This window comes from Hippopotamus amphibius, chromosome 10, assembly GCF_030028045.1.
Source record: "Hippopotamus amphibius kiboko isolate mHipAmp2 chromosome 10, mHipAmp2.hap2, whole genome shotgun sequence".
NCBI lineage: Eukaryota > Metazoa > Chordata > Mammalia > Artiodactyla > Hippopotamidae > Hippopotamus > Hippopotamus amphibius.
In genome coordinates, this window is record NC_080195.1 from 11816137 (window position 1) to 11839368 (window position 23232).

The following is a 23232-nucleotide window of genomic DNA, read 5'->3' on the forward strand; positions in this document are numbered from 1 at the left end:
AAGAATATGACCAGCCCTGTTACTTTCAGTGAAATTCAAGAGACACCCTGAAGAGTAGGCTCATACAACCAGATTCTGACAAGATAATATGAAGGAAAAAACAAGCCAGCCATATTCATAAGCTTAGGTACAAAAATCCTAAGCAAAATATTGGTAAACCAAACTCAGGAACATTTAAAAATAGTTTGTCCAGCCCAAGTTGGGCTTATCCTAGGTATGTACAGTCTAGGATTTGAAAATGAATTATTTACTACACTAACAGAGTAAACAGAAATCATTAATCATTGCAGTTGATACAGAGAAAGCATTTTGATAAATTCAACTTCTAGTCATGGTTTGTTTTTTAAAAAAATCAATCTAAAAATTATTGCTGTGTAACAGAGCTTGAGGGATGAAGGAGAGCTGGTTGTAATTTTGAATAGAGTATTTGGGGTAAGTCTCACTGAGAAGGTGACGTTTGAGCAGAGACTAGACGGAGGTGGTGAAGTTAGGTGAAGAAGAGCCAGTGTAAATGTCCAGATGTGTTAGAGAAGGTCTGGGATCTTCAAGGAACAATAAGAAGTCAAATGTGGCCACAATAGAGGGAGAGAAGTGAGAGAGGAGGTGAGAAGAGGTAACCTAGACAGTGAGATGAAGATGGAACTCATAGGCCTTGGGGACCACTGTAGAATTCAGATGTTAATCTGAAATAGGAAGCCATTTGACCAAGTGTTTATGATTTGTATTTATTTTCTTGCTAGTTTAATTGATATATAATGATACCATGATTTTCAATTTTGTCTTTAAGAGGTGATTTTTTTTTGCTAATATTCTATAGACCTTTTCTTTTTATGTTTGCCAATTTATTATTTTTTTAATTTAACAGCTTTATTGAGAAATAATCCCCACACCACACAGTTCACCTGTTTAAAATGTACAATTCAGTGGGTTTTAGTATATTCATTGTTTGTAGACCCGTCATCACAATCTAGTTTTAGAACATTTCTGTGTCCCCTGAAGGAAACCCTGTACACCATCAGCTGTCACTGCCCATTCTGTACACCCATATCCTCTGCCCCCCCAGAGCCCAAGTCTCTCTAGATTTACCTGTTCTGTTATACATTTTGGCATGTGGGATCTTCCCTGACTAGGGCTTGAACCCGTGCCCCCTGCATGGGCAGGCGGATTCTTAACCTCTGTGCCCCCATGGAAGTCCTGTTTCCACTTTTGAGTGATGGTGAACAGAACTGCTGCAAACAGTCCTGCACAAGTGTTTATGTGGGTATAAGTTATCGTGTCTCTTGGGTTTATGCCCAGGAGCGGAATTGCTGGGTTACATGGCAATTTACTGGTTTATTTAGCAGAAAGAGATCTAGCACTGATCTTCCATATTTTTATCTATTATTTGTATCTCAAGGTAGTATATTTCAAAAATGTTTCATATCATTTTTCTCAGTAGCTTTTGTTTTGTTATTTCCTTTTTACTATTGTTAAACAGAAGTTTGGGTTTTTTAAGAATATATTCAGTCATCTCATTACTGATGACAGAATCCATTTATTAGTCATTGCAAATGGTTCAAACAGCATCTGGGATTCTGTTTTCCTCTGTTCTATTGTAAAGTCAGACACATTTTTATTATTAATCCTCTGATGATCTGGAGCTGATTGCTCGTTTTCTGTAAAGGTGACTTGAGAGAGGAGGCAGGCGGTGAGGACTTCTAGTGAGGCGGAAGCGGTGGTGAAGAGGGGGATTTCCAGGAGGAGCCAGGTGACAGCTGCCCTTTGCTGGCTTGCCTAGGGAGCTCCCAGCAAAACGACGGAGGGAATGGTGAGAAGGGACAGTAGTCATTAGTAAAATGTCACTGTGCTTGTTATAACCCTAATGGTCACTTTTAGGGCACACTTCTGGAGCCTGCCTGTCTTGTGGGCTTCGCAAGGTCCCCATGTTCTGGAATTCACCTTTCCTTCATTGTCATCTTCTTTCTCCTTCTTTTAAAAGAAAACTTACTACACGCTTGGATTGTAAGAGGTGGTAAGAGGCTCTATGATCTCCAGTCATGCCGATCACATGTAATCACAACATCTTTCTGGTTTTCAGAAATAACTTAAAATTGATTCAAAATGTCCATTGCTTTGGTGTGGTCGGGATAGAAGGCAGGGAATGGGCAAAAGTCGTGGGTCTCTTGGCCTCCGATTTGGGACTCTGGGGTGTGAGGTTTGATCCCGTAGATACAGGTCTATGAAACTAGATGGTTGGCTTCAGCTACAGAAAGCTCAGCATGAACGAGAGGAAAACAGGCTCTGGGGCTTGTGGGGCTGTTCACATTTTCAGTTTGGGTGGGGTATAGGAATAGTGAAGTTTCTAAGGTAGAATGAGGGCCAGAGGTTTTATTTAGGTCATTTTGCTGCCATTCTGGTTTATCTTTGATCTTACATATATTATCATGCCACTAATAACTAAAACTTTTATAACTGTAGTTTAAAAAAATTCTTCTGGGTTCTAGACCCATCTCTGCTGCTTAGGTAGCAGAGTACCCGTCAGCAGATTACTTATTTATTCTGTTTAACTCTGAGGTCCCTCACCTGTAAAATAAGAGTTAAAACTGTATCTATCTACTGGAGCAGTTGTGAGGACTGAAAGCACGGTGCCTGGGATACATGAAGTGCTTAGAATTTTAGTTCCTACTGTTGCCTCCAAGCAGTGTCCACCTAGTGCTACCTGTGCAGTTCAGCGTTAGGGTAACCATTCACTGTGATCTGAGGACATTTGTTTTCATGTTCTGTGTCCTCCATTTGAAAGTGGGTTGGAGAATGAGAGTAGAACAGTGATCCTCCAGTATAACGACACCAGATGGTTCTCTGAGAAGAAAGGGTGTTGAACAGTTAAGACCAAACTCTTAACACCAGAAACAATCGGAAGTCATGTTGGATTGGGAATAATGTTTTCACTTATCATTATAATAGAATCAAACTTTTCATCCTTAACAAAATTACATGCATATTGCTGTTGCGCAGCTGAGAGTCGCTCAGGTTATCCCCTCAGAAGACTCCCCAAAATAAAAGCAGTAGCTTTCAGCCAACTGTAGGTAAAGTAAATAATGTGGAAGGAAATAAAACAGGTGGATGTTCGCCTCCTTTGTATCATAGTCACCCAGCATACAGCAAGATCTCACGTCACTTACAGCAGAGGAGAGTCTGAGTTGTCAAAAGTTAATTTAAATTCTAAATGATCATTTTTGAAAGAAATTAAATTGGTGTGTCATCACAGTCCAAATGAGTTTAAGTGGAATGCTGTCACATGTCTGTGCGATACACGGATGGTTTTAACTCTCTTGTGCCAAGAAGGCTTGCTAGCACCCTTGTTTTCATCAACTGTGTTTTCAAAGGTAGAGACAGCTCTCAGCCCAGCTATTTGAGTTACCATCAATTTTTGGGTTTCTGTTGTTGTTGTTGTTGTTGTTGCTGTTGTTTTCAGATAAAATTGTTAGCCTTCTTGTAAAAAGCTTTTGAGAGTGCTGTCAGAAGTAGAAGTACCTGTGGGAGGAGCTGTCGGTTACTGAGGTCTCCTGCCATGATAATGGTCTGATACTAAAACTGAATGTCTTTACCGGACACTGTGAGTGAGTATTTTTTCAAGGGTGTAACTTAATATATGGAAATAAGCCTCTGACACCCATGAGAAGATCTTTAGTTTGTGACTGATCCAGGCTTGTGCCATTTTCCTGACCTGCCAAATGTTAGTATCCTTATTACCAAAGATAACAGGAAAAAATAATTTTTATCAGTTTGACAACAAATATTTATTGACCCGATGCTGTTCACCTGGTATTATTCTAGAAGCTTGGGATACAGCTGGGTGATGCTGCTTGCTTTCCCATGAAGGACAGACTGGAAACAAGTACACAGATAATTCCAGTCTTGAAAAGTACTGCGAACTAAACAAAGCAGACCAATGGCCTGGGTGCAGTGGCCAGAGAAGCGCTGTTTGCAGAGCGTGGAGCTGAGGCTGAGCGACAGGGCGTCAGCTGGTGAAGAGTGGAGGGAAAAGCCTTTCAGCAAGGGGAACAGCTCATGCCGAAGCCCTGAGGCTGGAACAGCCTGGCATGTTTGGGGAACAGAGGGGTGGTCAGGGGTCCTGGGGTGTAGGGAAGGAAGGACAGGTCAGAGAGCCCCTAACTGAACACCCCGCCTCTCCCCGTCCTGGCTGTTTACCACGACTAGACAGTCGTCACATCCGGCACATAGCAGTGTTTCTTCGTAAAATGATGAGAGTAGATTTGAGTAATAATGCACCTCATTGATAATCTAAATTTAATTAATCTGCCTTCCATAGAACTTGTGTCCAGCAGAAACTAGTTGAGTAAATGTTAAACTAGTGGCTGTGTTTATGTGTTTAATAGTTTACTAATAGGTTACCTTTTTAAACTGTGTTGCTAATTATTTACAAACATTCATATTTATATTGATTTCTCACAACAGGTTAAAAAGCTGAAGCGAGAGCTCTCCCAGATGAAGCAAGAATTGCTCTATAAAGAACAAGGCTTTGCAACCTTGAAACAGTGAGTATAAGAATACAGAAATTGACTCTTGAATAATCTAAACCCCCGAACTGATGTGAAGAAAATAGAAATACAGATTACATAAGAGTTTTCTCAAAGAGGAGTAAAGTACAAAGCGCAAAGCTCTGCATAAAAAAAAAAAAAAGGCAATCAACCAAAGAACAAAAAACTTGCGAAAATCTATACACTTTGAAAAGGTCTGAAGTTTTTACTAATCATTGGAAATCCAAGGAATCCAAAGTGAGAAACTCAGCTTTGTCTCCTGGGCCTGCCAGCCTGCTCTCAGGTTGAGGCAGAGCCAGGAGATCAGGCCCCGGAAGGGCCTCCCCGTTCTCTCTGGGGGCTGGACTGAGTGAGCCTCCATCCCCCAAAGCCCCGGCAGCCCCAGGGGGGACCTAATGCTGTCTGATCTCAGGGAACAAGTCGGGTATCCTCAGAGTCGCTGAGTACCTCGGCTCCATGTTCCATCTGCCCTGCCCTGCTCTGTGCTGGAGTCTGCTGGACCCCAGCTCCAGGCTGAGCCAGGTCAGACCAGAATGGAGGTGAGGGTAGCGGGATAGGAAATCCCTGCCCCGATGCCAGCCCCTAAGCCGCTGCTCTTCTCCTGACGAGGCCCAGCCTCACTGAACCCCGACAGGCACACCGAGATATTCCAGCTCCCGCAGTGCCCACCCCAGGGGCTCCGATGCAGGTGCAGGATTCACAGGGGCTTCCCTGATTGGGTTCCTGTTCAGGCTGGTTTTGTGTTCTTCCTCCGTCTCCCTCAGCAGCATCCTAGGCAGCAGATCCGTTAAAGATCCCACGTGTTCGCTGGCCGGACGACATAAACTGATCGTTCTGTATGTTTTGTTTGTATTTCGGGACCCCAGTCACTCCTCTTAACCAGCAGCCACATGACTGTCGTCTCAGACATTTGGTTTTCTGGCTCAGTCTGTTTTTGACACGTACCTCACGTGATCGTAACCATGATATTCTTTCAGATGCTCCCATCCTGGTGGTTCTCTAACCTGACTGCGTATTAGAATAATCTGAGGAGCTTTTAAAATTCCCTGTGTCTGGTCTCCACCCCAAGTCACATTTTATGAGACCCCCACGTGGTTCTCAGGTCCAGCTCTGTGCAGAGAACCTCGGCTGGTTGCAGAACGCCCCCAAAAACTGAGCAGACCTGCAGTCACCTGAGTGTGTTGTTTAGTCCATTGTCCATCAACATAAAGAAGGGCTTTGTAGTGGGCGCGCCACGAAGCGTTTAGCCACACATTACATACTTTTAGGGCACATGAAATTATAACTCATGTCACCACCAGGATTAAAGGTTAGCCAAACTTGCTGTTTTTGTTATATTGATATAACAATGCTGTATTGTTTCAAAGCAGTTTGCTTGCAAGCAATTTTTATAGGAATCCAAGGCATGTTTAAGAATCTGTCAATAACATTCCGCAAGAAAACAATAGACATTTGTTGTAGAAATTCAGGCCTTCTCTTGCAGTGATTCTAATCTGTTGAACCAAGAGCAAAAAGATATGATATCTAACACCAGAGGCCTCTCATGGATCTTAACTATAGACAAAATAAAGCTGTTCCCATTCAGATGTTAACCACCACAATACTAGAAGACTGAATAATAATTGATTGAACCCAGAGACCTTACATTTCAAGAAACCACATTCCCAATACTATAAGGAGACTTTTACTTGGGGTTATACACAAAATATATTTCAGGAAAAGATTTAAACAGAATCTGCTGCAGGATTTTGCAACTTTTCACTTATTCACCATAAAATGAAATAATTTTATGGAATCTGGAATTATGATGTAATTTAAACCCCAGTTTTCATTTTACTTGGTGCAATAGTTTATGCTGGATGAATGAATGTAGTTTTATTCTCTATGTTATTCATTTCAGATTCTGGTCCCAAATGTGACTTTGGTCTAAGCAATAGAGTAGCTTATGTCTAGATGGATACCAGGAAGAGAAGCACATTTCTCCTTTGCCACCTCCAGTGTTCACTCAAAATTGGAGAATGGAAAGTGCTGAAACACCCAGCAAGCCAAGAGTATAGACAGAATCTATGACAGTCTGGCTCAGGGGTACACATTTTCCAGGGAAGGCATGCAAGTGGTAAGATCTAGGGGGAAAATTAACTATAGGGTACCCACGAACCAAAAAAAATTTTTTTCTTTCATTTTTAAGGGACAAAAGTAAAATTGTATTTCTCAATTAAGAGCAAAAAGCACAGTACATACTTTGTTTTAAAAAATTAGCAACTTATGCTAATATTTTCTTTTATGGTCAGTTAGGGTCAAAAGAGAGAAAAAGGAGGAGATGCAAAGTGGAGGGGAAAAGGAAAAACATGGAGGTAAAGGGCAAAACCAATAGTTAAAGTAAAGAAGAAAGGTTCAAAGGAGGCAGAAAAAAGGCAAAGAAAGATCAAAAGGGGTTCCATGGCAAATGCTGCATGGGGGTGGTCTTGTCATATTTAATATTCGATTGAGCAGTGGCTGTCCGAGAAATTCTCATCTCTGTTTAAAGTTCTCTGAAATTTAAATTAGCAGTCTTGAAGTAGCCCTGCTTTTATTTTTAAATGTTAAATTTTATTTCTGAAAACTGCTCACTGGCTTTTATTTTCAAACGTCAATGTTGACTTCTGAATTAAAGATTTGTTTTACTATTAAATTCTGAAGGTTTTATACAAATCAGAAGAAATTACTTGGGCTTTAGAAACTGCCTTTGACCATTTGAGATACCTGTATTACTAGCTGTTTCATGAAATCTCACAGATTCTTTTTCTTATTAAAATAAGCTTTTTGCCTCAACTAAGTTGGTAGGTATAGTACTTAAGGGAACCAACAGTTTCGTTGATAAAGCCCTCCTGAAATAAATACAATTAACCAGTATTCAGAGTACTTGCAGGGTTCTTATCAAATATTCTAAGTGTAAAGTCATAAGAGCCTCAAGCTTGAGTCTTTCATTTTGAGGACAGTTCTGCTACTTAGCTAAGTGTTATGCAATTTAGGGGCTAAATTTGCATAAACTTTCTGGTCTCAGTTTCTTCATTTGGAAGAAACATGACTAGGCAATCTCTAGGGTCCCTTCCCATCACAAATGCTGTGTGTGTGTGTGTGTGTGTGTGTGTGTGTGTGTTTATTTCAGTGACTTCATTGGTTGTACTTTATTACTGAATGATCTTATTCTAAAATTTATTTCATTTTTTTCTTTAAGACTTTAATTACTTGTTCAGCACCATAAAATATTTTCTAAAATAGTACTTGGGCAAAGAAATTATCTACAAACTGCACTTGTTTGAGTAAACTTTGGAAGAGTGAATAAGATAATATTGTGTTAGTTTTTTTTTTTTTCTTTTCAGACTATGCCCTTCACGTTGAACTAAATACAAATTATTAAATGTTTTAAACCAAATTAGCTCAGAGCCAGTTTTCTGTGATTTAATAGGTGGCATATCTCTGGAGAGTGTGAATAAGACAAGGATGTGTCTGAGAACGTATGTAATAGTGTTGCTGGCTGATGGGGCAGAGGTGTGGCCACGGGTTCCTGAAGTGAAGCCCAGGTTCTTTCCTAATGAGTCCCAGGCAGCACAGGTGGTGGGAGAACCGAGAGGGTGATGGTGAAGAGAGTGTTGAACCATTTTTTAAAAAGAATTAGGTGATGTGGTTGGGCCCTCCAGCCACAAAGAATTAGGTTACAGGAAATCCTCTGACAAGGGGTGACCCTGTGAACTGTAAGGACATTTGCTAAGCAGATCTGCAGGGGCAATCAGTGAGCTCATCGGGGAGCTCTGTATTCAGCATTAGTGGACAAATGAACACATCTGCCCTTGCCCCTTATTCCTAGATTTGAACTCATTCAGCAAGGCAGGCAACTGTATCTTGACTCATAACTGTCATAAACATTGACTACTTTTCATATATTTAAAAAGAAATAAGAAACTAACCAAACAATCCAAATATTATGCGATACTCACTAGTATAAATAAAAATCACTACCCTTAAGTTGCTGCATAATATAGAGAGATCAGTTCAATGGTGGGTGATGACTTAGAGGGCTGGGACAGGGAGGGGGGGAGGGAGTCACAGGAGGGAGGGGATATGGGGACATATGTATAAATACAGCTGATTCACTTTGGTGTACCTCAAAAACTGGTAAAAGAGTGTAAAGCAATTATATTCCAATGAAGAGCTTTAAAAACAATTAAAAATTAAAAACCCTAAAAAAATAAATAAATAAAAATAAAAATCACTACCCTTTATTAAAGGTCACCAAGCTGTAGGCACTGTGCTAGGTTTTGCACAGACATCACAGCATGTAAAGCCAGGTGGCAGTGATGACTCCTCAGGTTCCTGTGCGTGCCCGGTTTATTGGCATTTCTGTCCTCCTGCTAAATCAGTTCCCCGTGTCCTGAACCTTTGTCAGGATTAGCATGTGATGAGGTTTGAGTTCAGCCAGCAGTGGGATCACCCAAACAGATTGAAAACAAAAACCCTGAGCCTGAAGGTGATTACAGTGGACTGGGTATGAGATGGGGGATGGGAGGGGTCTCAGTTCCAGGTGATGAGAAGAGAAAGGAGGAGAGACTGTCAGCTTGAAACAGGTATGTGTGAGTCAAGTAGTAAAAATCAGCCAACTAAGAGAACCCCAGACCCAGTTCCTACGGTCTCTTCAGCTTGTACTCTGTCATTCTTTGATTTTTTTTCCCCTTTTTTTGTTTTCCCCTGTTTTAACAGAATTGATAAAAAAATGTCTGGAGGCCAGAGTGGCTATGAACTTAGTGAAGCCAAAGCCATCCTAACTGAGCTGAAATCTATCAGAAAGGCTATTAGCTCAGGAGAAAAAGAAAAACAAGATCTGATGCAGGTATGTGATAGAACATTTTTTTCACTTCAAATTACTACCTTCTTGGGCCCCAGAAACTTTCCTTGAGGCAGAAGTACTCCATCAGAATCTGGATGGCCCTTTTCCACACCTTCCCCCCACCCCCACCCCTTCCCCCTTCCACCCCATTCATACAGAATTTGGTCCCATAGGAGATTGTTATAGGCACTGAGCCGGCCAGCTGCCTTGGAGGAAAACAGATTGGTTCCAAGGTTCTGATATGCTTATTTGAAGGCAGACTTTGGATGACCTTTGAGACAGGGACTGGTGGATCCTAGAACCCATATAAGGAGATTAGCATCTTGGTGCAACTCAGTGCAGACTTCATGTGGAGCCCTGATACGCAGGGTCATCTAACCCAATGATCCTCAGCCCAGGATACAGAAAGGGCACGTCACCTGCCATCAGTAGGTAGATGATATGCCTTGAGGAGAGGGGGTAGGGGTGTGAGGAGCTTCAAAAAGCCATTCCCCACCCCAGGAGATTCCGAGGTGCTAGGTGGGGGTGGCAGGGAGAACACTGACCCAGCTGGGGGACATATGTATAGTCACACTGGGAGAGATATTGACGGCAGTGGATCCCCGCATTATACCTGCACACGTCTCACCTGTGGGTCTGAGCTCCAGTGACCCAGCCTCATGTGTAGAGAAAACAGCCATGCAGCGATCACTATTCTGCATTTTGAGTGTCTGTATTTAGCAGATACAGTCAAGTTTTTTTTTTTTTAAGAGAGATCTCTTCCTCCTCCTCTCATTCCTTCATCCCATAATTATCACAAGCACTGAGAATTCTTTGTAGTATTTCAGATATTTGGAGTTCTTTACCTAGCTGGGTAAGGATTTAGTCTGTTTTTCGAAAAATATTAGAGCCCATGGTGAATGGAACCTCTACATTTAAATGCATTACTCAGCTACTTCACGTCAGTTTCCAAAATGCTGGTTGAATACGAGTGAATGTTCTTGGGCCCATATAATTTTGCATTTGGGGATTTTTGAAATAACTTGCAAGAAGTGATTAAACAGAAAAGACAACAGTAATAACAGCAAACACTTAAATACTGACTTTATGCCAGGTAGTCTTCTGCCTGCTTTGTGTAGAAATACTTCATTTAATTCTCACAACAGTCCTAAAGATAGGCTCTGTTATTATCCTCAACTTGTAGACAAGAAAATCGCAGTACAGAGAAGTTAAGTTACTTACTTAAAGTCACACAGCTGGTAAGTGGCAGGACTGAAGTTCTAACCCAGGCAGTCTTGCTCCAGAATATGTGGTTCTAACATATACGTAACACAGACAGAACTTGACTTGGATGTGCTTTTTATTGTTTTTCTGCAATGATCCTGCTGATTAAATCAGCTGTTGCTGACATGCACATAGTAAGTCCTTTGAAAAAAGTTAATGGAACTTGAACAAATTTACATTGGAACCTCATAATTTAGTAATGTTAGGTCATCTTGATTCTTCCTATAAACTTAGGATTTATACATAGGCCAGGTTAAATTTAAAAATTAGATTCCTTTTCAATTACTAAAACATATAAAATAATTAATAGATAAAGAAATCAACACTAGAGCTGAAAGGGATATTAGGTATCTTGTGTGACTTTCAAACCTCTTTGGCTGTGACCCACAGTGAGAAATATATTTAGCATCAGAACCCAGTAATACAAATGTCTTTACCTATAGATACACATACACACTAAACTTCACAGAAATGTGCCTGCTTTTAATAATAGCCATATACTTTGATTTTATTTTCTACCCTCTTTTATTTCATTTAAAAACATTCATGACCCACTATGTTGATTGAGTGCATGGTCACCACAGATAAGTTTGAAAAATATACATCTTTTCACTGTTCACATGAAAAAATAGAAAAGACTTGTCCAAAGTCCCTAAAAGGTTTCTTTGTTCTTTTCTGTAATAGATTATTTGATCTGACCATTTAAGTTTTATCCCCTGTGCATATACATTTTGTATAAATATGCCTTTGAAAGAAAATAGAGGAGGTTAGGTAAAAAACAAATCAGACCTCTGATATTTCTAATTTCTTATCATGAGAATTTTAAATATCAGGATTAAATCCTGGCTCTTCTTAAAGTTGATAGTAATGAGCTTCCTACATTTTTATTAGTGTTTTATGGGGGGGTAGCAATTTAGATTTTTCCTTTTTAATACTCTCACTGACTCACATCCTCCCTCCAGAGTGAACTCACTATATTAAACCCGGGTGCTGACACCAGTCACGTTCACTTGTAATTATGCACTTTCCCAAACCAAACATCACCGCAGGTACCGGTCGGCTGCAGCTTCTGGGCCTCTGTTTCCTAATCTCTAACATCTATGTGAGCTAATCTCTTGGATCCTGTCCAGATATCAGACGGCACAACTGCAGAAGTCTTCTAAGTAGGACGTTTGCCTGCTTTATCTAAAATGAGATTGCATTATACATAGCTCATGCTTCCATAATTTCTACTGCGTAAAGTGGGTAGTTCTTATTAAAATAGACTTCTTTTTAACAGAATTTTAAAAATAAGAAATGCATGTATTAAATATAAAGATACTGTTATTCACAGGGTAATTCCCAGGCTGTCTTGGGAAAGATAAGATAACCTATTTCATATGATCTTACATATTTTCAAAGTCCTGTGTGTATATGCAAAAATTATATTCTACTCACTTTTTTCAGGAATTTAAAGTGAAAAGTACCTACTAAGATAAAGTAATTGTTTTTTCCATCGAGATTAGCTCTTTGGACTTAACTTTACCTGGGGCGGGGGGATGTTTCATGCTCTTGAATGTTCCATTTTATGAAGTAGTTTGTATTTCCTGAACAGAGTCTTGCTAAGCTGCAGGAGCGGTTTCATTTGGACATTGGCAGATCTGAGCCAGATTTGAGATCCAGTCCTGTGAACTCTCATCTGTCTCTCTCCAGACAGACCCTGGATGCCGGGTCGCAAACAAGCATTTCCGGGGAGGTAAGTTATCCATGTGGAAGGGTTGGCCCCGGCACTATCCTGTGGACCCTGATGACAGTACCGATGGCAAATGGAACAGGACCCGGAAAGGTGGTACGGATCCAGCTGTGTGCATTCAGCATTTCATACTCATAAGACTGGATTTAAAAATCTGAGCCTTATCTTTTCTGCCTAGGTGCCAGGCATATCAGAATTTGTCCATATGAATAGCTTTTTTCAAACTTTCTCATACTGTATTTATTCAGAGACTCTATTGAAAGGCAAGAGACATATGAGAATCTAAGTTTTTCCTATTAAGTTTAGAGTCTTGGAAATAAAGATCCTTCCAAATAAACATTAAGGCTAATGAGAAACACAAATATATGCCTTTAAAAACTAACCGAAAAAGTGGTTTTTATAAATCTGAAGTTGATTATGTTAAAATGTTTGATTGGTGGTTTATACCTGTCATTTGAAAATATTTAATGTGGCTTGAATATTATTACCAGTTTGTATTCTATCTTTTGGGACACCATCAGTAGATATTTACTTTACCATAAGTTCCCAGTTATTTTTGTATTCTCTATGCTTCTTTGAGTTCTGTGCTATGAAAGTAAAACAGGTAGAGATCAACAATAGGGCTTACCTGTTTGAAAAATTAATTTTTGAAGTAATTTATTTTATGTTTATGCATTTGAAAGTTAAATGATGGAAATTTTGGCTCATAGAGACAAGGAAATTAGTTCCAGTTCATAAATTTTATTGACCTATACGCCCTCCATAAACTCTTAGATACTGGAAACATTTACCTGGTATTTTTTATCTTGAATTTAATTGTGGAAAAATGGATGTTAATGTCTTTGAAAAACAGACAAGCTTGAATTAAAAAGAAATGTTTTGTCCCTACTGAGACTATAAAGTAAGTGCCTTTTCAAACTTGTGTTCCCAGTTTCAGTACTATCTTCTTTAGCTTTTCAATTACTTGTACTTCCTAGAAACAAAAGCAGTTTACTTCATTCATTAGCAGAGTTAATTGAATTTTTCCCTTTTGTTTTTTACTAGATTGGAGTGAGAAGTAGATCAAATTTAGCTGAAAAGGTCAGGCTGAGCCTCCAGTATGAAGAAGCCAAAAGAAGGTAATAGCAGGGGAGCTGTGTAGTGGGCAGTGGGCAGCGGGCTCAACCCATGTTTTCTTTTCCAGAATTCATCTTTACTCCTGTAGTGACATCTGCTGGGCGCTTGCCACTGTTCTTACCAAGATCACCCTTCAGATCGTAGAATATTAGGGTTACAGGGTCCCCTCCCTACTTGTTCTCTCATCCTTTCCCCTCCCTCCAAAGCTGAAGAACAAAAGAGAGTTAACGAGAAGGGTGGGAATTGAAATTGTGCTCTTCTTTCTGGAAGGAAGAAGCTTTGAACTCATATGATACAATTAAAAGTGAGAAGGTTGGTTTCTCAGACAGAAATGTGATTCTGGCTCAGGTGCAGGGCTTGATAGCAGCTAAGGAGTTTGAAGGTAAATAGCTTCAAGCATCGCCCTTGTCTTCAAAGGGAAGACCCCCTGCTGATATCCTGGGGATGCCGTGGTGTTTGCTGTGTCGCTCACTTCAGGGAGCGTTTCCCACCTTTACCCTCTCATCTTTTCTTCAACCCTGCCTCGGTACCTCCTTACCTTGTGACTCTGCCAGGGAAGCCCTGGGAGACGTCCCTGTCCTGGCCTCAGTGACAGACTTGGCTGGTTTTCATAATGTAGGAACTATGCTTGTTCTGAGAAAGAGGGTCATACTGATGATACGTTTCATTATTTTCCTTTTAAGAGTGTAAAAATGCTGGCTGATTTATTATTTAGGAAGGCCCTGGGGGAAAGACCTGCATTATGAACTTGAACAGGTCCGCTGAGAACATGCTGGAGCATCGCACTTTCCCAACACAAGGAAGCCCATCAGATGGATATTGACACATATCCATTATTATGGGCAATAATGAGAATTTAAAAGTCATCGGCCAGAGTTCTTAGAGGTTGTCTGGCTTTAACAAAGTCATTATTTGATCTGCCTAAGTACGCTATTTACCTCTGGGTAGCCTCTGTTACTAATATTAATATTACTTGGTTCTTTGATTTATTGAAAGAACCCTAAGCTTTGTTCCACAAATTATTAACCATGTGAGCTTGAGCAAGTCCCTTAGTCTCTCAGAGCAACATTGTACTTGGCCAATTTTAATGCCTGTAAAATTTCCCAGATAGATTATAAATGTCTGGAGGTGAGGAAAAGCTTTGTGTACTGTATTGCCTGCTTCTCAGGTGCCAGGCTAGTGCTTTGCCCTCAGTAAGGACTGAGGATTGCCTTGTGCTTTTGTGGCCCGGTGATGTGGAAGCCTGTTTGGGCCCCTCTAGCTGTGAGCATGCCAGCCCCCAAGCTGCCAGAACTCCCAGGTTTTGATGTAAACAAAGCCAGGGTGGGTGTCTGGCTTTCTGAAGGAGAGTGGCCGTACCTCAGAATTAAGCTTGGGGAGCCAGGCCTTGTGCCCCTGGGTCTTTGGGGTTTGACTCGACGTCCCTTGAGCCAGCTTGAGCTTCTGCTTTACTTTGGCTGCGTCTGGAGTGTGCACAACACTTCTCTTCCTAGGTGTTCCCTGAAGCCCTCATGTTTTCTTGCCCAGATTCGGTGCACTCTTTCCAAATAAAATTCAAGACCTATCTAATGCCTAACCCCACAAGTAATAGGTGCTGTTCTTTCCTTAACTCGCAGTCAGTTGGTTAATTCAGTTACATCAAAACTTAAGATCTTAGTTCTTTTTCATTTGGTTGCATTGCTGTTCTGTTACCATTTGGGGTTTTATTTTAAAGTTACTAGTGACTCTGACGAGAAGGTAAGTCTCAGGAGTTTATGCATATGTTGAAAACGCTATTTCTTCCTCATTTCTGAGTAAGTAAAGAGGCGGGTTGTGTTTCTCTGAAACCTGTTTTTTCCTCCAGCCTTTGTTTTATGTGCTTAATGAAGCTAATAGTATCATGCTTATTTAGCATTTTGATGATTAATTTTCCAGTACGTTGAGACAGTTGTTTATGGTTTTGTGGTTAGAGCTGAAGAATAGCTGATGTTACATCTATCATAAGTGCGGACGATGGTGAAAATCAGAGGTTCATTACATATGCAGTGCAGTTTAAGTTGGCAATTTTATTTTTAACTCAAGAAACTTCAGGCACAAGAACGTGAAACTGCTCCCCTCTTGTCCTGACAATGTTTTTTGTTCACCTTTTTCTCCCCTACTACAACTTCTTCCATCAAAAAGGGAGGAAAAGCCCTCCCCTTTCTATCTTTTTCATTTTCTGGTGTGTGCTGTCACAATACCCAGAGTAATCATCCAGCGTTTTTAACAGGAATACGGGTTCTTCGTGCCAACATCAGCTGTGTCCATAGTTTACCTTAATCTTGTGCTTATGGTCCAAAGAGCTAAGCACCACTTCCCTGGCGAACAGCACCGCAGAGCAAGTTATCTGATTCGGGGTGGTCACTCTCATTGAATCAGGAGTTCACTTGACCATTGAGTACGAGGCTGTAGACGTAGTGTAATCTGGGGTCAGCAAAATTATGAAACGGGTGAAGATTCCCTTTGCCTCCTCCCACCTCCTCCTGGCCCCCATCACTTCAGCACCTGCTGTCACTCCAGTGGAGCCACTTCAGCTGCCTGTGCTGGTGACGGTCCCCTGGGTGCGGCTGATAACTGTGTTCTGAGGAAAACCAGGTAGATGCCGTGTGTACAGGGCCAGTTCAGCAAGCGCTCCACTCCGGGTGTGGTGTAGACTGCATCCGGGCCCTGAGCGGGAAGGGAGTTCACGGTGAGCAGCTGAAGAACGTGGGTGGGGGAAGCCGAGCCCTGCCCCCTTTCCTTGGCGATGCCAGAGCCTTGAGGGAGTGCCTTGGGTGCGGCACCAGATGGCCCAGCCCCTGGCCTCTTTTCTCCCCTCTTTCTTTCCTGACTGGCCCATCCCCAGTTGCCGCCCAGCCTAGCCTGGGGACAGCGTCTTTACCCAGAGGACGGAGATCTAGAATAACAGCATTTCAGGCATCATTTACTAGAGTTTTTTTTTAAACAAAGCGCTCGGGTGTTCTTCCCGCCACCTCGCACAGGCAGGCACACATCAGGGCTGACCGACCACGGCCCTCTGCTTTGTAAGCTTCTGTGTGCTTTGACCCTCATCCTTTTCTCAGGTAGATAGGTGTGCTTACTCAGATTGTGAGGGTGGGGAGGAGGAGGCAGGTGAGAACTAAGAGTAGCATCGCCCTGGGGGCCCGGAGCCTGGCTGTGGCTCTGCCAGCCTCATGCCCACCCATCACGCCCATCCCTGGGGGGTTAACCCTAAACTTAGCCCACCTCATGGTTTTTCCTTTCTTGGGACCTCTGAGTATGTTTATAGCTGTTATTTTATTTTGTCTTATTTTATTTTAGTATGGCCAACTTGAAAATTGAACTGTCGAAACTGGACAGTGAGGCCTGGCCTGGGGCCCTGGATGTTGAGAAGGAGAAGCTGATGCTGATTAATGAGAAAGAAGAACTTCTGAAGGAGCTCCAGTTCGTCACCCCGCAGAAGCGCACCCCGGACGAACTGGAAAGCCTGGACGCCGAGAGGCAGCGGCTGGAGGAGGAGCTGCTGTCGGTGCGGGGGGCGCCTAGCCGCGCTCTGGCCGAGAGGTGCGTTCCCCTCCCTGGGCCCTGGGCGGCTAAGCCGTGGGGGCTCCGCTGGGCCTCCAGGCCATTCTCCCTGCTCTGTGGAAATCTCAGATGCATCTGCCCTTAGTGGACTGAGACCCAGCACAGAAGACCTTCTTCCTGTAGAGCAGTAAAGCACAGCCTCCCTAGGCCCCGTGGGTCCTCTCCGTTTGTTGGGAACGTGAAAATGCCTGAGACAGATGTCGAATAACTAAGGAATGTTGACAGAAAACCAGGAATGCAGCCCATCGCTGACCCGACCAAGTCTGATAATGGTGGCTGTAAACTATTGCACTCTGATAAGAGAGATTATCTGGACTGTTAGAGCGAGCTGAAGCTTCCTATTCTGGGTTTTATTACTCACAAGAATGCAAAAGTTTATTGCTTTTCATTTCACAAGGAAAAGACAACTTGCTCCCTTTGCTATCTTGACAGGTCACAAAATGTTCACTTGAATTTTGTTTGTCAATTGAAACCCTCCTCTGAAGCAGGTGAAAACATAAAGGAAAATACTTTAAGCAATTTTCTGATCTTTCTGTGGGAAGGTGTAAATTGATCGTGTAATCTAAAAACTTCAGTTCTGTAAGCAGATCAGCCAGACTCTTAAGCAGGGAACCCCTATGTGTGGGTTTGCCATGAGGACATCTGCACGGCAGCCCTGTACCCTGGCCTTGCTGACTGATGGTCAGACACCTGTTTACCTGTTTTGGCCACACATCCATCTTTTAGGCCGACAAGTAAGGAGCAGAATGAAGGGAAAGAAATTCACATTCGCGTAATTTCAAGTGATCTGGAAGTAAGTTTAAAATATCCAGTCATTTTTATTTTTTTTTAATTTCTTGCCTTCTTGCCTTCTAATTCCTTGTCCTCTGTAAATGTTTAAGGTTGCATGTCAACATAATATCAAAACATTTGAAAAGTGTGGTGGAGGAGACATTCCTGGTGAGGTATTAGCGTGAGCATTTGTTAACCGTGTGGGGAGGGTTGGCCTTTGTGAGTTGAAATACCGATGATGAGGTAACGCAGAGCTACAGCATCACAGCTTTAGGGAGCTTTCTTTCACCATCTTAAGTGATTCTCACTGCCCACCTGCCCCTGCTTCCCCTCCCCTCCCGCTCCCGCCTCTCTAGAGGTGCTGATTGCAGGCTCAGCCCACAGGAAGGTGTGAGCAAGGCTGGCCAGGTAGGGAGCCATCAGACCAAGACCACAAGGAACAAAAAGTAAGGGTGAGAAGGCCGAGTCCAGTTGTTTTCCTGAATTACCCTGATGTTGTGAGTGTCTGTGTTTGTGTATCTTAAATTCCGAGGATAAAAGTTTGATAATCATCAGTAAATATGATGAAATGGGTAGCTTTGTGACCAGTGATCTTTTGTGTGTTAATGTCACACTTAATAAATGTCATATAATCACATCTGACATCTCAGCTGTTGTACTCTGCAGTATATGAAGCTGGGAAGGGCCTACAAATGGACTTTAGATTTGTTCCAGGAGAGGAAGAAAACAGGCTGTTTGCTTGCTTGTTTGTTTGTTTGAATCAGCTTTAACAGGCATGATGTCTTGTTTGCCTTTTTTATTAGGGCTAGAGCTTCAAAAATGACTAATGAAGTGATGTTAAAAATATAGTTTGTTTTAAGTGCCTGGACTTTGGCTTTTATGTTTTGTTTGCACACACATAATAACTGTCAAAGTTCGAGCAGAAACGGTAGGCTTGATCTCATCGAAAGAGGAGCTATGAAACACTTCTACAAAATAATTCTCTGTCTAGTGAGATCCAGCCGTAGGGTTTGTGTCACACGGGGAATGAGCGGTTTGGACGGCCCTCTGACGTAGACCCTGCATGGCGCTGCCTCCCACGGTCGGACGCTAGCAGGAGGGCACATGTGTATGTTTTATATTTGTGGTGTGTTGACTTCCTGAGTCATTTGGAAGAGTCAAGTCGTTTAGCATTACAGAAAATGAGTGCTCCTTTCTGCTGCCTGTGGCCAAAAGCAGATCCCCGTGGTAAAGTGAGGTAAGGTCGAGGGATTCACACTCTCTTACTGGAGCAGCTTACCGTTTTCTCACTGCTGTCCTTCGCTGCTCAGAATTCCCTGTGCAAGAGAGCCGAACCCCCAGGAAGTGCACACGGAGCCCTTTGCTTCCCAGTAGACAGAGTGTGGGGTGGCTTTGGGCTTTGGTGGTGGTGGGTTGACTTCACTCCCCTTACTCTCACCCTGTCTTATCCTTCACCAGCTTCCTCATTTCTTCCCAGTGGTGTGTGTATTCGTGCTGTGCTCGTTGTTGCTGTTGAACTGAAACAGGGTGGTCTCCCCAACTGGAAGGCCCAAGAAGCCCTCTGCAGGCAGTGTGTTTCCTCAGTGCTCTCGCAGGAGGTCAGGGGAGGCACCTCTGGGAACTTGACGTTCACCGTGTCAGGCTTAGTTTCATCACCGAGGAGACGGTGCTTCACCGACCCCAGGCCCCTCCATTTCTTCTCGGTACCCACAGGACGGTCAGATAATCCCTTGCTGCCTCCCCAGATTGTCCTGTTTTCCACTTATGTTGCAGGTTTCTCATTATTTCAGGGCTGGCCTCAGGCGGGATTCTGAGTCATTGCTGAATTTTGGTCTCTGAAGGAGCTAAACTCACAAGCATTGTCAGGCGCTGTGTGAGCTCCCAGGGTCCCCCAGCTGTGCCCGCGGCCCAGTCCTCGGTGCTGCTGACGCCTGGGACCGAGGGGCCGGAGCTCACCCCTAGTGGTCATAAGGTGCATCGGGAAAGAGAAACTGCTCCCAAAAGAAGAAAGACTTTTGACACATCTTTCTCTTCTTTCCTTACAGTTATTGAAATTCCTTAAACTCTGTGCTTTTCTACGGCTGATAAGATCTCTAACGTTGCTGCTTCTTTTTTCACAAGTCTTAGAGGTTTTGCTTTATGTCTTGCCAAGGTGTCTTGTCTCAATTATATGAATGTTTTTGCCACTGATTCTGAAAAAAATTGTATGGCAAGTGGGTGGGGGTATGAGTGTCATTTATTTTTGAATGGAAAAGGAGCTTCTTACTTCTGTAGATGACATGGAGCTTTCCTCCTCAGGGCGCCGGGGGTGCCTGGCCCCCTTGGGGTGGAGGGTGCAAAGGCCCCCTTGCCTCGCCAAAAGCAGCTGAGCAGAGGTGTGGTGCTGCGGGACCGTGGGAGGGGTTTTCTGGGGCCAGGTTGAAGAGATCCTTCTCACTCAGGAGCACTAGCAGGACGGGGGCTGGAGAAAGGTGAGGAGAGACAGGGGTGCACCCTCCTGAAGGGGCGGACACCTGAGCAGTTTCTTCCAGTCCCGGGTCCAGAGGAAGTGGGGGAGGTCATTTCCCAGGAAGGATACCGGGAACCAGCTCCCACTGGGAGAGGCTCTCATTCAGAGAGGAGGCAGGACAGTGACAGCCGGCCCCTGGCAGGGTTTCCGTGACTCCCCAGGGCCTCTGGTAGGCTTCTCCCAGTGACTGTATTATCTAGACACCCACTGGGAGGGGCACCAGGCTCTCCGGGGCAGCCTCGGTGGAGAGGGAAGAAAGAGCCGCGGCCTCCTGCCCTCCGGGAGCTCAGGGTCCGACCGGGGAACACAGGCCAGGCCTCAGTTCAAGGGAATCAGGAAAGGGCTGGAAGGGCAGCACCTGAGCCATCGCGGGCTGGGGAAGGGCGGGGGGGCGGGGACACGACCGTCACTTGTGAGCGACTGGGGTGGGAAAGCTTTGGATTTAAATGTCAGCGTGAAACGCACTGTGTCGTACTGAAGCCCCTCCTTAACAGGCCAGAAAAGCCTCCATTTCTGTGTGCGGTACTCAGTTTTAAAACTTACTTCAAAAGCACTGCACCTGTATCAGGACACATGGGTTTTAGTAGATTCGGGGACTTTCTCCAGACCTTTATGTACCTTCTAATTCAGTTACTCTACTTTGAATTAATATTTTTTCCTCGTGGAGATTTTTTGTTTATATTTAAGAGATTAAAAAAAATAGGGACCATACTCCTTTTCAAAATACACCTTTGAAAGCTGTGAATTAAGGATTTATCACCCTTTGAAGTACTAAACAAAATGACAAGAATTACTTTTTTATTTTAACATACAATGAAATTGTGTTGGTGACACATCAAAGGATAGCTATCTATAAATAAAATATGGGCTTGTTTCCTCCCTGCCTAAAACATACATAACATTTCAAAGAGGTTGAAAATTAGGGAAGTTTTATTTTTCTCCAAAGAAAAGTAGCTAATTTTTGTATCAGCAGCTTGCAGGGTGTGCGAGGCTTTGAACACGGGAGATTGGTTTTGATGTCTGCAGAGTCCTTTCGCACACGTAGCTCCATTTGATCCCTTGAACAGCCTTAGCAGGCGGACGCAGTGGGATTATAATCACCGTTTTACAGATGAGGAAGCTGCAGCCGCCATTAAGTGACTTGCCCTAAGGACACACGAGTAAGACCGGAAACCGTGCTGGTTTTCTGGGTCCCATTCTGCTCATTTCAGTGATGTCTAAAGACCCTGACATAGACAGTATGCTTGATATATTTAAAAATGGCTTACTCAAGTACACAATTCCATAATACTCAGATTTTTTTTAAAATCCTCATAAAAACTTGTTCAGCTGAATGTGGATTAAATTTCATGAAAATCCAGCGCAGGTGATGAGAGGTGCTATCAATGGGAAAGGAAATCACTTTTATGTCTTTTTCTTGCTTATACAGTTAAGCCCAAATTAGCTCGCACTGGCAATATGGACTGATTTGTTTCTTAATCGCCAAAATTCCCATCAACATAAGACTGGAGTTTTTATCACTAAATATGGTTTTGGAACAGCCCTTACGAAATTCAGTACTCAGATGATCTTTTCTAATTCCCTGTCACTGCTGTCAGATGTTTTAGTAACGGAAGCTGAAGTCATAAGCGTGCAGGAGGACCCTTAATCTTTGTTTTTTTGTTGTTCTTTTCCTCCCCACTCTCTTTCCCTAACTTGTAAGAGCGTGAGGTTTTTTACCCATTTAAGAAAATTTTAGAATACCAAAATTTTACAAGTTCTAGTAATGCTGGCCACTTGGTAGAGCTCTCCCCCTTCACTCTGGCTGTGGACGGCTCTGCCCACTTTCCTTCTGGTGGCTTGCTCTGTTTTCTCTGTGTCGAGTTTATTTGCATTTTACAAAGGGAAAATAATGAGAATCTTTTTTTTTTCCTTCTGTTTTCCTGCTTGATTGTAGTTATGTGAAAATAAATTCATTTCTTTCTTTGCTTTTTTTTGGTCTAGATTGAAATTGGAAGAGCAAAGGAAAGAGCTGCTACAGAAACTTGAAGAAACTACTAAATTAACTACATATTTGCATTCACAACTTAAAAAGTAAGCCTCTGGCTCTTGGGGGAAATTTTTTCTTGACTACATTCAGGCATGTTGTAGTTCATCTTTTTTTTTTTTTTTTTTAAATTTATTTATTATTTTTTGGGGGGGTACCCCAATTTCAGTCATCTGTTTTTATACACATATCCCCGTATTCCCTCCCTCCCTCGACTCCCCCCCTCACCCTCCCTTGAGTGCCCCCCACCCTCCCGGTCCCAGTCCTCTAAGGCATCTTCCATCCTCGAGTTGAACTCCCTTTGTTATACAACAACTTCCCACTGACTATTTTACAGTTGGTAGTATATATATGTCTGTGCTACTCTCTCGCTTCGTCTCAGCTTCCCCTTCACCCCCCCACCCCCCCAAACCTCGAGTTCTCCAGTCCATTCTCTGCATCTGCGTCCTTGTTCTTGTCACTGAGTTCATCAGTACCATTTTTAGATTCCATATATGTGAGTTAGCATACAATATTTGTCTTTCTCTTTCTGACTTACTTCACTCTGTATGACAGACTCTAGGTCTGTCCACCTCATGACATATAGCTCCATCTCATCCCTTTTTATAGCTGAGTAATATTCCATTGTATATATATGCCACATCTTCTTTATCCATTCATTTGTTGATGGGCATTTCGGTTGCTTCCATGTCCTGGCTATGTAAATAGTGCTGCAATAAACTGTAGTTCATCTTTGATTACTTTTTATTTCCAATGACTTAAAAGTAAGAAAATAGTTATACTAGTACTGTTAAACCTTAGATGACCAAATTCAAAGTTGCAAGGATT

At 42.7% G+C, this 23232-nt stretch overlaps 1 protein-coding gene across 2 annotated transcripts in view; it reads left to right on the forward strand.

Annotated features, from left to right (window-relative positions):
* The window catches only part of WWC2 (WW and C2 domain containing 2), a 152029-nt gene that overhangs the window by 98104 nt on the left and 30693 nt on the right, over positions 1 to 23232 (forward strand). For both annotated transcript variants that reach the window (XM_057696956.1, XM_057696957.1), the window contains 6 exons: positions 4459 to 4538; positions 9279 to 9408; positions 12263 to 12403; positions 13445 to 13518; positions 16835 to 17077; positions 22362 to 22451. In XM_057696956.1, coding sequence (XP_057552939.1) covers positions 4459 to 4538; positions 9279 to 9408; positions 12263 to 12403; positions 13445 to 13518; positions 16835 to 17077; positions 22362 to 22451 — 758 coding nt within the window. The remainder of the gene's footprint in view (positions 1 to 4458; positions 4539 to 9278; positions 9409 to 12262; positions 12404 to 13444; positions 13519 to 16834; positions 17078 to 22361; positions 22452 to 23232) is intronic.